The sequence below is a fragment of the Sciurus vulgaris genome (assembly GCF_902686455.1).
Source record: "Sciurus vulgaris genome assembly, chromosome: 6".
NCBI classification, from domain to species: Eukaryota; Metazoa; Chordata; class Mammalia; order Rodentia; family Sciuridae; genus Sciurus; species Sciurus vulgaris.
The window spans coordinates 59721636-59737278 of record NC_136466.1 but is presented as its reverse complement, the minus strand read 5'-3'; the positions used below and the strand labels follow the sequence as shown (position 1 = coordinate 59737278).

General features: G+C 34.7%; 1 protein-coding gene across 3 annotated transcripts in view; it reads right to left on the bottom strand.

The window, feature by feature from the left end:
* ADAMTS19 (ADAM metallopeptidase with thrombospondin type 1 motif 19) overlaps positions 1-15643 on the bottom strand; it is a 303272-nt gene that overhangs the window by 14995 nt on the left and 272634 nt on the right. For all 3 annotated transcript variants that reach the window (XM_079145927.1, XM_079145925.1, XM_079145926.1), the window contains one exon: positions 13335-13487. In XM_079145927.1, the coding sequence (XP_079002053.1) occupies positions 13335-13487 (153 nt within the window). The remainder of the gene's footprint in view (positions 1-13334; positions 13488-15643) is intronic.

Here is a 15643-nt window from a genome sequence, read left to right as displayed (position 1 = left end):
CCTACATTGTTTTAATAATTATTTAACATAGGGGCACTTAAAGTTATAATGCCTAATTATGCAAAGCAAATTTAAAGAAAAAGCTGGTACAATTTATTATTTCTACATTCCATTTTGAGCTTCTTTATAAATAATCTGAGGCTAATTTCCTAGGAATAGGAACACTTATTTCATCATACTTATTATAGAGAATTAGGACAATATATCAAGAAGATTTTAATAATATGAGTAATATGTGTGGTGAGGAAATTATTTTCTTAGAAATAATCCAAATATATGTAGGTCTTTCATAGTTACAAAGATAAATTATTAAACAATGTGTTTTTTTTATTCACAACACTATGTCCAAAAAGATTAAAAATATATTAAAAAAATTTTTTTGAGATTTATAACTACATTCTCAAGATGGCGGAGCAGATTGAGGCAACAACCCTCAACTCCTCCACAGGCAAAGCTGTGAAAGAACAACTTACCAGAGAGGTGAATGACAGAGTAAACACTCTAAAACTTAATATTATTGGACAGCTTGAGACTTAGAAATTGTTTATTGAGGCAGATCATAAGGTAAGAATTCCTTGACCTTGAACCCTGATCAAAGTAGGATGGCGGGGGTAGGGGTAACATAGTGAGAAAAAGAATGAGAGGAAAAGTCCAGTAAACTTACTTCCTTAACACTAGTTGGAAAAAAGGCAGACAAAGTAAAAAAGACGACAGGAGCATCAAAGACAGTGAAGATCACCCAATTTAGTCCAAATCATTGAGAGAAACTCTGAAGGGCAGGGAAGCCATTTTACAGAGTCCACAGCTAGCCAGCCTACCTAGAAGAAATTAAATCAGTACAGTTTCTCCCCACCTTCAGGTAGTAACAAATGAAACCAGAGGGAATAACTCAGGAATGGGTTGCCTCAGTAATTTGACAAGAAGGAAATTTTTGCAGAGGGATTGCTGCTAACTGAAGGCAACCAAGTCCCTCCCGCCATCATTAAAGACAAGGGGAGTGGGGTGGAGATGACCCGGGAGTAACTCATACCAGGGAATGCAAACCCCAACCCAGCATATTCCATATCCTCTAAAAGAGCTTTGGGGAAGAAAGACCAACTTGATACCTTGTCGAGGTGACATAGCAGCAGCTATGACTGAGACTTTTGTGCCACAGACAACCCACAGATAACCTGCACTAACTGGCCCTACGGTTGCAGATGGCTACCAAATGCTTAGATAGAGCTGCCACAAACAAACTCCAACAGAGGGAGTGGGTGCTCAGTGATCCAGACTAGTTGGTAACAGCCCTGAATACTGTACCCTATACCCTGAATCCCCACAGCCAATAAAAAAATACAGCCAGCAGATGCAGACTTGAGCTTCTGGGCTAACAAGTACCAGCTGGCAAAGTGATTCCTGTGCCTCAGCAACTCTCAGAGGGTGCAGAGTTGACAGTCCCAGAGTTGCCAGTTAATTCTCATTCAGATTCACAGAACCATAGAAGGTATTATGGTTTATATATGAGGTATCCCTCAAAAATGCATGCATGAGACAATGCAAGAAAGATTAGAGGTGAATATATTGGATTATGAGAGCTTTATGATAATCAGTGAGTTCAATCACTAGAATGGATTAACTCGGTTGCAAATGTAGGGAGGTAGACTTTGTCCAGAGAGGAGGTAGAACACAGAGGGTGTGTCTCTGGGGTTTATATTTTGTCCCCAGTGAGTGGAGCTCTGTTTCCTGGCTATCATGTCTTGAGCTGCCTTCTTTGTTATGCCCTTCTTGGGCCAAACCAATGGAGTCAGCCATTCTTGGACTGAGATCTCTGAAAATGTGAGCATCTTTCCTTCTGCTGCATTGTTTTTCTTGGGTCTTTTAGTCACAGTGGTGAAAAAGCTGACTGGAGCAGAAAGCATTTCCTGAGGATAATCCTAAAGAGTCAGCAGAGAACCTCGTGTATACACAATGCAGTACACCCCACAAAGGGCTTATAGAGAAGCATCCCACTAACACCAGCCACTGCCCAGTGTGCCCAGATTCAAGTCCACCAATTTGTGACCTGCACATTCCAGAGGAGGCAGCAGGCCTACACCTCTGCCACCTATCCACAGGAAGTGAAAAATCATTTCAATAAAGAGATAGTAATTCTGAAAAAGAATAAACAAATCCTGGATATGAAAGACTCAATGAATCAAATTAAGAATTGAGTTGAAAGCATCACTAATAGGTTAGACCTTAAAGAAGAGAGATTTTCAGGTCACAAATTCAAAGTATATAATCTCAAAAGTAGACAGTAAAGAAAGATGCTAAATGACCATGACAAGAATACTCAAGAAATCTGGGATAAAATTAAGAAGAAAGATTAAGAATCATTTGCATAGAAGAATGCACCACCATACAAACTGAAGACATGCATAACATTTTCAATGAAATAATATGGAAAAAAATTTCCAAACTATAGGAATGAGATGTAAACCCACATACAAGAGGCATTTAGAACACTAATAGACTACCCTCCCCCAAATCCTAAGACACATTACAAGTAAAGTATCTAATAAAGAGAACAAAGATATAATTTTAAAAGCTGGAAGAAAAAAAAAAAAAAAACCCAGCAGGTCTCATAACTGACTTCAAGTCAAAATTAATCAGAAGAGACAAATGTCACTTCATATTGGTTAAGGCGATCATACAACAACAACATATAATGAGTGCAAATATTTATGCCCCAAACTTTGGTGCACTTATGTACATAATCCTACCCAATATAAAAATTCAAATAGAACCCAAAACAATAATACTGGATGATTTCGACACATCTCTCTGACCAATAGATAGGTCATCCAGACATAAACTAAGAATCCTCAGAACGAAAAAAGTATTAGTAATCAAATATACCTAACAGATATTTATAGAATATTTCAACCATCAACAACCAAATTCACTTTCTTTTCAGTTATACATGGAAAATTCTCTAAATTAGACCATATTTTAGGACACAAAGCAAGTCTTATAAAATACAAAAAAAAAGCGCTAATTCCTTGTATCCTATCAGATCATAATGGAATGAGATTAGAAATCAAATAGAAGATAAAAACAATAGAAGTCATTTTAAGATTGGGAGATTACATAATAACGTACTTTTTTGGGAGAGGGGGACTTAGGGTACCAGAGATTGAACTCAGGGGCATTCAACTACTGAGCCATATCCCCAGTCCTATTTTGTATTTTATTTGGAGATGGGGTCTCACTGAATTGCTTAGTGCCTTGCTAAGTTGCTGAGGCTGGCTTTGAACAAGCAATCCTCCTGCCTCAGCCTCCAGAGCCACTGGGATTACAGGCCTGCACCACCTTGGCTGGCTCATAATGCACTTTTGAATGAGGAATGGGTGATAGGAGAAATTAGGGGACAAATCAAAAAAATTCTTAGAAACACACATGAGAACAGAGATATAATGTATCAAAATCTCTGGACAGTACTTCCTACTGTTCTAAGGGGGAAAGTTTATAGCATTGAGTATCCACATTATAAAATAAAACAAAGATCCCAAGTAAATTATGTAATGTTACACCTGAAGGAGAAACTAATTCCAAAATCATTAAAAAACAGAAAATAATATCAGAGCTGAAACTAATGAAATTGAGAATAAAAAATACAAAGAATCAATGAAACAAAGAGTTAGTTCTTTGCAAGGATGAGTAAGATTGATAAACAGTTAACCAAACTAACAAAAAGAAAGAGACAGGACCCAAAACAACAAAATTAGAGATGAAAGCAGGAGAGATACCATAGATATTTCTGAAACACATAAGAGTACTGAAACTATTTTGAAATTCTGTATTCAAATAAACTGGAAAATCTAAAAGACATTGACAAAATTCTAGACACGTGTGACCTGCCCAAACTGAACCACAAAGGTACAAAAAACCTGAACAGACCAATGTCAAGCAATGAGATTGAAGCAACAATTAAAGTCTTTCAACAAACAAAACCCAGGACCAGATAGATTTTAAACTGAGCTCTATCAAGCCTTTAACAAAGTATGAATGCCAATCTTCTTCAAATTGTTTCATGAAATAGAAAGGGAGGCAATAGTGTCAAATTCATTCTATGAAGCTAGTATTACCCAGACACCAAAACCAAACAAAGATACATCAAGGAATGAAAACTACAGACCAATATCCCTGATAAGCCTAGATACAAAAATCCTTAATAAAATATTACCAAACCTCATTCAAGACACATTCAGAAGATAGTAGAACATGATGAAGTGAGTTTCAAACCAGTGACACAACCTTAGCTCAACATATAGAATCAATAAATATAACTCATCACTTAAATAGAAATAAGGACAAGAATAACTTGATTATCTCAATAGATGCAGAAAAAGTCTTTGACAAAGTCCAGCACCCATTTGTGTCAAAACCACTAAAAATTGAAGGACATTACTAGGAATAGAAGAATTTACCTCAACACTGCAAAAGCTATATATAAACCCAAAGCCAACATCATACTGAATGGAGAAAAACTGAAAGCCTTTCCTCTAAAATCAGGAAAAAGACAAGGATGCTCATTCTCATGATATATTAGGAAAGATACAGGGACACAAATTAAAAAAAAAAAAGAAGTGAAACTATCTCTCCTTACTAATGACATAATCCTATATGTAGAAGAACAAAAACTCTACTGGAATACTTCTAGAACTGAAAAAATCCTCAAAGTAGCAGGATACAAGATCAACATTCAAACACCAACAGCTTTCCTATTCTCCAATAATGTATCTGCTGAGAAAAAAAAAATTAGGGAAACTATTTTATTCATTATAATCTCAAAAAAAGTAAATAATCTAACCAAGGAGTGAAAGACTTCTATGGTAAAAACTGTAAGACGCGGAAGAAATAAAGACATTAGAAGATTCAAAAGCTCCCTCATGTTTTTGGATAGTCAGAATTAATATTGTCAAAATGATCATTCCAGCAAAAGTGATGTATAGATTCAATGTAACCCCCATCAGAATACCAATAACATTCTTCACAAAACAAGAAAAAAGACCACTTAAATTTATTTGGAAAAATAAAAGGCCCAGAATAGCCGAAGGAATCTTTAGCAAGAAGAGTAATGTTGGAATGACCACAATACCTGATTTCAAATTATACTACAGAGCTATAGTAGCAAAAATAGCATGATACTTGGCATCAAAACAGACAAAAACAAAAACCAACAGAATAGAAGACAGAGAGATAAACCCACATTGATACAGTTAGCTGATATTCAACAGAGATTGCAAAAACATACATTTAAAAATGATAACTTTTTTAACACATCGTGCTGGGAAAACTGGATATTCATAATGTAGAAGAATAAAATTAGATCCATATCTCTCACACTGCACAAAAATCAACTGGAAGTAGATGAAAGATCTAGGAATTATACTGCAACTCTTAGAAGAAAACAGGGTCAATACTCCAAGGTATGGGCACAGGCTCCCACTTTCTTAGCAAGATTCCTAAAGTTTAAGACATAAACTCAATAAATGTGGTGGAATCAAATTACAAACTTCTTCACAGCAAAGAAAACAACAAAGTATATGAAGAGCCTACAAAGTGGAAGAATATCTGCCAGCTACTCTCCCACCAAGGGATAAATATCCAGAATACATAAAGAACTCAAAAAACCTAACACCAAAACAAAGAAAAAAAAAATAACCCAATCTAGTAATAGGCAAAAGAAGTAAAGAAACATTTCTCTAAAGAATTATATGTCACAAACGAACAAATGAAAAAGTGTTCAACATTCATAGTAATTGGGGATATGCAGATCAAAACTGCACTGAGATTTCATATTACTCTAGTTTGAATGACAATTATCAAAACTACAAACAATAAATGCTGGAAAACATATAGGGGGAAAAGGTACTTTGTTGTTGGGACTGCAAATTAGTACAACTTTGGAAAGCAGTATGGAGATTTTCTGAGAAGACTAGGAATGGAATCAACACATGATCCAACCACCCCACTTCTTGGCATTTATCCAAAAGAACTAAAATCTGCATACTACAGTGATACAGAAATATCAGTATCTATCAGCTCAACTCACAACAGTGAAGAAGTTAGAGAACCAGCCCAGGTGCCCATCAACTTGCAAATAGGTTAAAAAAAAATGTGGTATATATAGACAACAGAGTTCTACTCAGTTGCAAAGAAAAATGAAACTATGGCATTTGCTGGCAAATGGATTGAACTAGAGAAAATCAGGCTACATGAAATAAGCCAAACTCAGAAAGAAAAGGGTCAAATGTTTTCTTTCATATATAGAAGATAGAGCACAATAAGGGGAAAATGTTGAGGGATTCCCATGATAATAGAAGGGAGATCAGTGAAGCAGAAGAAGGGGATGGAGGGATGGGAAAATGGGGGAAATGGGGAACAAAATTGATCAAGCAATGTCATATACTTATATGAATATACCACACTGAATTCCACCTTTATATCTATAAAGCACTATTTTTTTAAAATATCAAGAAATAAATGGAAGATCAGTAGAGTAGATGAAGGGAAACAGAGGAGGTAGATGAGGAGGAAAAGCAGAAGTACTGGGGACTCACATGCAGCAATCCGTATCCAATGAATATGCGAATATATCAAAACGAACCTTACTGTTATGTATGACTATAATGTGCTATGGAAACATTGGAAAATTAAGAAAAATAAATAAAACTACCCGAAACTGGAAAATACTATGAGGGTAACCACAAAATAAGTAGAATTCTCATTCACCCAAATGTAATTATTATAATTAGAACACAAGTCTTTAGACCAATAAATTTCCCCTATTCATTACGAGAATTCTCTTATTTGGTAGATTCTTTATCTAATTCCTCTTCTATTTAATAGAACATGCTGAATATGGTTGCAGTTTCCTTTTGTAGGAAAATTGAAAACGATTCATTGTATTCCAAGTTTGATATCTACCATTTCTAAACAAAGATATACCCAACTAGTTGTAAATGTAAAGCATCCAAAATGAGTTACTGCATTTCCTGCCTTGTTTTGGATTACATCATTTCAAAAAGACTCAAAATCTCTAGCCCAAATACCTATTAATAATGTTATAGTTTGATATGTGACCCAAACTATTCATTTTCTAGAATTGTAAAGGACTGAATAAACTTAAACTGGAAAGTAGAAATTGAATCTAAGAATAAATCAAGAATAATTAAAATTCTACAGTATCTATGGTATTTTATCATTAAAATTCAGTTGAATAAGTACAAGCCAGTTGTTAATGCTACACATAAGAGTTAATTCTATAAAAATTTCAAAAAGGACCAAGTTTTGTGTAACAGGTAGATAAAACAATACTCTTTTTATTTGCTCTATAGTTGGTCTCCAATAATTCAAACCAGAAGTTGCAGAAGTTCAAGTAAAGGCAAAAAGGTCAAATTCAGGCAGAAAATATGTCATTTTATTAAACACAAGAAACTGCAATATTTCAATTCTGTGTTCCATTCTTAGGACAGTTTAAATAAGTGATTTCAGATTTATGTTGCGAGGAAACATGTGGGTTGTGTTCTCCCAGGAAAGATCATCAGGCCATATCCACAATGTAGGTGTAGGCAGAATGTGACCTCCAATGGTGGCAATTGTTAACCCAAGGCAGAGCTGAGCAGCAATACTGTGCCCTGTTTTTGCCAACTTTCTGCTCTTGATGTAAACATGAAAAATGTTTTTCTGTTCCCTCTCACAAGCTGAGAATAATTCTTCCACTGTTTACACAAAATCACCCAAAACATAAGTACTAGACTGGTATAAATTGAGTGGACATAGATTGAAGCATAAGCCATATTCTTAACCTCCAAGTAGCCAACACCGCCTTTCCCCAGGAGTGGTCAACAGCTTTTGGGTGATGGGATACCCTGACATACCTATTTGTTTTAGCTGGTCCCCTGAGTAATACATCTGTATTATTAAGAGGTAATTGGGTTTATCATGTTAGACATTATAGTCAGCACATCAAATACTGCCGTTCAAAGCTAACTCAAGGCTTAGTTTTAAGTCCTCTTAGGTGTATTGACAGTTTAAAAATATGAGTAGAATTTGAGTGGAGTTGACAGATTAATTGACCTCAGAGGAGCATAGAAATCCAGCCACAACCACACACATCTTGTTACTATTTCTGTTCCAGGGACACAGCTGATAAGAATAAGAGATCTATGTGTGTTTTATCTGTCCCTGAATATTTCAAGCACTGAAACTTAATAATCAGAGCATCGTTCCTTTTCTCTGTAATTGTTTTGGGACAGTCTTCATTTTAACATGAAAGTAGTATTTTAGAAGTATCAAAGGAGGAGTGAAATCAATAAAATTCATATGGAACTACTGGTTTTAATTTGCCCACATGGTTGTTTGAATTTGTGGTGCTGAGACCTCAAAGTACAGAAGGAAATATATCCTTAAGGAAAAGAGAAGACATATTGATTTGAAGAGATTCTAAAGGTGGTTGGGGGAAAACCCACCACACAGAGGATCTTCTAAATAAACAAAGAAACAAATAGAAAACCAATTAAAGTAAAATGCCTTGGAATAAAGATGAGTATTTAATGGAGTCATTCATTTTTTTTTCCCCTTGACTCACAAAAGCTATGTTCTAGCTGAGAAGTATTACAGTAATACAACAAACCCAATTAAAATTAATTCAATCCTAGTATACTTAGGAATCACATTTATATATGTTTGTGGTAAAATGGAAAAACAAAATATTTTCAAGTTTAGCACAAAAACCCCAATTTTTTTTATAATCTTCCTAGTTAATTTTGGTTTTGTTTGAGATTTAATCAGAGGCTACAAAATAGGCATGTTTTTATTAATCAAAAGTATTAGTATTTGTCATGAAGCTAGGATTGACTGGCCACATTTCCACATGCAGCATTTTATGAGCTTCCAATTCTGTGTCAAACATCACAATTAAACTGAAATCTTGTGTTCGTTACAATTGTATCTTTTGGGATTTCCAGTCAACTGGGGATTAACAAGACCTATCATTTAAAATAATTCTATTTATTGCTAAACTTGGAAAAAATATAGTTCATCTATCTTCACTGTTTTCAAACATCTTTCATTGGGCAGAATTGTTTCATTCAAAGAAAACTTCAGAATTTTACTAGCTGAAATAAACGAGTCCCTATAAAGAAAGAGTAGCAATGAAGAGTTGTTTTGAAATAGTTTGAAATATAGCTTGAAAACACTATTGCTGTCCATTTCTTTTGTTTTGCTGATATGGGAACAAATACACAAAGGTATTTGATGGCTTAACCAATTTACTCATCTAAGTAACGATGGTATCCATACTGTCTCCATATCTCTTGAATTTCGAAGTAATGTTCCTCTGTATCATCCTAATCTGTTCCTTTATCTTAGATTCAGTGAAACCTAAATACGTAAATCCTGAACATAACAGAAATTGGTTCTGTTTAATTCAGAATCCTCTGCTGCCTGAAAGTTATTTACTTTGAAGTGTGAAGTTTCCTTATGTGGTTCACCAGTTAACAGCTGCATTGATTGGGCTAAAAGTTTCTTTTTCAGTCAGAGTCAATTTATGTCTTTTACAAATGCGTCCATCAAAGGCTCTCGATGTGATTTATTATTATTAGTAGTAGTAGTAGTACATATTAATTGTACAAATTAATGGGTTTTGCTATGGCATTTCCATATATGCATGTACTATGGTTTGATCCTGTCCACCCTCCCTACTACCCTTTCCTGTGCTCCCTTCTCCCCCATTCTCCCAGGTTCCTTCCCTTTCCAGGTAATTTTTTTTTTTTCCTGCTTCACAGTTTTTATGTTTGAAAGAAAATATGTGATACTTGACTTTGTTTGTCTGGCTTAATTTGCTTAACATGATGTCCCCAGTCTAATTTATTTTCATGCAAATGGCAGGATTTCATTTTTCTTTTTGATGAATGATTCTCCATTGTGTATATATACTTTCTTTATCCACTCATCTGTTAATGGGCCTGAATTCATAATTTAGCTGTTGTGAACAGTGCTACAATAAGCGTGAATATACAGGCATCTCTTTTGTAGACTGATTTCATTTCCTTTGGACAAACTCCCCAGTAGTGGTATAGCTAGGTCACGCAGTAGTTATATATTTAGTTTTTTGAGGAGATTCAATACAGCTTTCCATATCTGTACTAATTTCCATTTGAACCAGCATTGTAGAAGGATTTCTTTTCCCCCTGCATCCTTCCCGGCATTTATTTTTTGTTTTCTTGATAATAGTCAGTCTAAGTGAAGTGACATGGAATCTCACTGTAGCTTTGATCTGCATTTCCCAGTTAAAATGTTAAAAATGTTAAAAATGTTGAGCATTTTTCATATATTTATTGGTCATTTGTCCTTGTTCTTTTAAAATGTGTCTCTTCGACTCACTTGCTCATGTATTTATTGTTACATGTTCTTTTGGTGATAATTTTTTTGAGTTCTTCATATATTCTAGACATTAATCCGCACCAGATAAATCATTGGAAAAGATTTTCTCCCATTGTGCGCATTGTCTCTTCACTGTTGATTGCTTCCTTCGCTGTGCAGATGCTTTTTAATTTGACACAGTCCCATTCGTCATTCTTGCTATTTGTCCTGAGTTAATGAAATTCTATTCAGAAATTATTACCTATATCAATATCTTGAAATGTTTCCTATACAGTTACCTCTAGTATTTTTGAGAATTAAGGTTTTTGACTCATTTTGAATTGACTTTTTGTACAGGGCGAGAGGTAGGGATGCAGTTTTAATCTTCGACATGTAAATATCCAGTATTCCCAGCACCATTCATTGAAGGGGCTGTCCTTTCTCCAATGTATTTTTTTGGCATTTTGGTTGAGAACCAGTTGACAAAGATGCATGATGCTACGGTTTGTATATAAAATGTCCCCCAATGGCTTATGTGTTGGAGGCTTGGTCCCCAAGGCACCAAAGTTCAGAGGTGAAACTTTTGGAAAGTGATAAGATTATGAGGGCTCTGACTTCTTCAGTGGATTAATTCATCGATGAATTAGTGATTTGTGGCATTATTGGGAGTTGGTAGAAACTGTAGGATGTGGGTTTAGTTGGAGGAAGTAGGTCACGGGGGGGGGCATTCCCTGGAAGGGTATATCTTGTCCCTGTCCCTTTCCCCCCTTTCTCTTTGTTCATTAGCCACCATGAGGTAAGCAGCTGTCTCCACTGTGGTCTCTCCAACATGATGCTCTGCCCTACCACAGACCTATAGCAATGCAACCACCCACCAAGGAGAGAAACCTCTAAAACGGTGAATCAAAAGAAGTCTTTTTTCCTGTAAGCTGACTTACTTAGGTATTTTGTCACAGCGATCAAAATCTAACTAACATTCATGGATTTATTTGTGGGTTCTCTATTCTGTTCCATTGGTCTATGGGTCTATTTACATGCCAATACCATGCTGTTTTTGTTACTATGACTGTAAACTGTTTTGGAATCTATTATTGTCCTGCATTTGGCATTGTTCAATTTGTTCAGGATTGCTTTGACTGTTCAGGTTCTTTCGTATTGCCATTTTTTTTTTTTTTTTTTAAGAATTCTGTGAAAAAAATATTGGTATTTTAATGGGGATTGCACTGAATCCATAGATAACTTTGGGGAGTATGACCAATTAAGCTATATTAATTCTCCTAATCTGTGAACACAGGAGGTCTTTCCACTCTCTAATGCCTTCTTCATTTTCTTTCTTCACTGTTTTTAATTTTTCCTGTAGAGATCTTTCACATCCTTAGGCTTACTCCTAGGTATCTTATTACTTTTGTGTGTGGCTATTGTGAATGTGACTGGTTTTCTGATTTCTTTCACAATGAATTAAAATTGATGTTTAGAAAAGCTATTCATTGTTTTGTATGTTGATTTTTTTAGTCATGCTACTTTACAGAATTTATCAGTTTTAAAATCTTTTGGTGAATTAAGATTTTTTTTATGTATAGAATCATGCCAACAGCAAACAGGTATAAGTTGACTTTCTGCTTTCCTATTGTATTTCTTCTTTTCCTTGTTCTTTGCCTGGATGCTCTGGCTAGAATTCCCAGTGATCTATTGAATAAGACTGGTGAGATTAGACACACCTGTCTCTTATCTTAGAGGAAATTTTGAATGTTGAAAGTGGTTGAAAGAGGGCATAGTTCACTGAGAACTCAGAATTAATATAAATGTACAAACTTTTGTTAGAGAAGAAAGAAAGAAATAGTCATAATAAAATAGCTTAGATTTTATATGTTAAAGATTTCATGTTGGGCTGGGGAGGTAGCTCAGTTGGTAGAGTGCTTGCCTTGCAAGCACAAGGCCCTGGGTTTGATCTCCAGCACCGCAAAAAAAAAAAAAAAAAAAAAAAAAAAAAAAAAAATTTCATGTTGAGCACCCCTGAAAAACTAGATAATTAAAGTGCTTTATATATTGAAATGATTTTTCCCAGAATGTTCTTCATATCACATTTGAGTAAGTACCATGCTCCTTACCATGTCCCAGCAGCTATTACTTTTTTCCCATTTATAAAAAAATTATTATGCATCAGCTATGTCATAGAATTTTATGATTCCATGATAATAAGTATATAATATCATAACTGAATATGGGATGATTTAACTTATATTTCTGAAAACTAGTATTTTAGAGCTGTTTTCACCCAGATCTGATCAGAATTTCATCTTAAAAGAGGGGTTTGGGAGCACTTGAGTAAATGTGTTAGGTGTTTTCTATGGCCCAATTATATGTGAGGCTTCACCTACATAAATAGTAAGTAAACATTATTATTGTGAAATTAAACTTACTAATCACTTCACAAATGAGTTGTGTCCACTTGAATTGACCAAAGGACTTCAAGAGTTCTTTCCCTTTATATTTCTAATAAACACAACCCAAAACATAGGTTGGAAGAAGACTGTCTTTTACCTATTAAGATGTGTGTTCCTTTACTTGGTTTTGCCACTACTTCCTTTAATTATATTTTTACTTTACTTATTTTATAGTATTTTGACTATTAGATCAGTTTCATGCAAAAATATTCTAAGAAAGGACGATGTTAATAAAAACTAGTAAAAAAAATAAGAATTATTTTTAAGGCCTACTGTGTCAAATATGGTTGCATTGCTTTTTTAAATCTTCTTTAATCTGTAACACAATTCTATAGAGATCAGGATCACAGAAAGACTGACAGGATTTGAACCTGAGTATGTAATATTCCATACCCCATGATTTTTACCTGTATTCTCCATAACTCTTTAATTCTATACTATATGGTTTTATTACCTGGAATAATGCCAACATATATTAATGTACAGGATGATTCTCACCTTAGACCAGTCACCCATTCTCCACACATAGCACTTTGAATAATCTTCACAGTCTTCAGCCTCTCTGGGTCTGGTAGAAAGGACACATTTCTTTCTTGGGTTAGTGCATCTCACAGTTCGGTGACGTACGCCTTTGCCACACTTGACAGAGCACTGAAAGATAACACGGAAGGTGTGAAAACAGTTGGCAGTTAAGAGATAGAGACCATAGACTAACTTTTGTTATGCATTGGTTTCTAATCATCTCTAATGGAACCATCATCCACAAAAAAACCAGGAAAAGAATTAAGGACAAGTTTATGGGTAACTCCATGCTAACTAAGCAGCAATATCAGACACCAAATGAAGAAGATAGAATGTTAAAGAAAAATGGATTCAAGAGCACTGGACCATAATATAGAGATAATATAACATTAGGGTAATTTAAGAAAGACAAATAATATACCATGATCAAAATGTAAAGTCCTGCCACATGAGGTGATGTCAGCCTGTAATCCCAGTGACTCAAGAGACTGAGACAGGAGGAACATGGGCTTGAGTCCAGCCTCAGCAACTTAGTGAAGCCCTAAGCAACTTAGCAAGACCCTGTCTCAAAATAAAAAATACAAAGCTCTGAGGATGTGACTCAGTGATAAAGTCAATACCCAGAGTCAGAAATCAAACAAACAAAAGTAAAATACCAATCTTCAATTAATATCAGATTTCTATAAATAATGATGTAATGAATATCTTCATTTTGGTTTTGCTAACATTTATTCATTTCTTTAGCCTAAAGAAAGGTTAGTGAAAAATGACCATTTCTCCCAGAATGTCATTTTTTACAAACATATCTTAAAACTTAAGAGGAAATCTTATAGAGATAGAGATAGAGAAAATCTTATCAAAAATGAAGGGAACAATTTATTTAAATAATCATATACCAATATAAACCATTATTCTAAACTGTTGTATGAATTGAAAATACAATTTGATTCAAAAGCAGTTCAGCTAATTTTACAAAATAACTGATGCTTGATGATGGTGAGATAACAGATTAGAGCATATGTGTATATTTCATGTATTCTGGGTACAAAATATTCTCTTTTTTTTACATTTGTGCTCCCTATTGTGGAACATGGACATGCATAGAGCATCCTGCTTTCCAGTGGGGGGCTCAGGGAGGACCTGGACGTGGACACCAAAACTGCACTGGGTTGGGAGGAGGATGGTGGTTGGAGAGCAGCAGAGACAGCAAATTGAAATTCCAGTTTATATTTGTGTCTGAAAAAGGTCCAAAGAAAGAGTTGCAGGACACACTTAACAATGATGTCACACAGGAATAACCATGCTTATGCCCAGATCGTTGCTCAGAGCTGCAGGGAGATGCAGAAACTCAGCTCACCACCCTGCTCACTTTTATAGGCTTTAGTAGCAGTTGTGTTCCTCAAAGTTTGCAGATGGAATGGATGACATTTGAAATATACTAACTTTTGCACAAATTAGTAATTTCTCATAATTTTTAGTTTGCATTTGACTATGTTGAGCTTTCGAGTGGAGCCTACATTGTGATTTGGCATTTTATTCTTCACATTTTTAGGTTTTGTGATTAAAATTATTCCTGATCCATACATATCAAGTTTTAAATTAAATCAAAAGAAGAGAGACTTTTAAAAATTGGCATCTTGAATTGTAACATATTGCTTTTCCTTAGCTGATGTTAAAAATCTGTATTGTAAAAATAAAAAAAAAATCTGTATTGTAGAATATTTCTGACCTATTTCTTCCTAAAGAGCTTATAAAAATGTCATGGTTAGCCTGGGGGTGAGGTATTTTTGCTTCTCCTGTTCAGGTGAATACTCTCACCAGATTGAAGTGATTCATTTTGATGTAAAACCTGATACAGCATTCATTTTTACAAAAGTACATATTATAAATGAAAAAGAATCTATTGAACACAAAGCTAAAACCCAGGAAAGAAAGAAAACAGAAAACTGAGCTCTTTGCTAATATGCTTTCAGGGAGGTTGAGTTACTTAAAGAATGCTTAGAAAGTACAGTATCTATGCCACTTTATCCTCAATCTTAAAAGAGTAGCTACTTACTTTAACAAAGCTACTTACTTTTGTATTTATTATTTTCAGATCCTAATAGTCAAATTAAGTAGGTAAGTGATTTTGCTATGTGTGTGCATGTATGCATCTTTGCACCTGTGTATGAATATAAATATGTGAGGGTCTTTGTTTGAAATTATGCCCCCACACACTCAACACTAAAATATTTCAGAAAAGTCAGTAAACAGATGTAATGATTGACATTTATTATTATTATAAA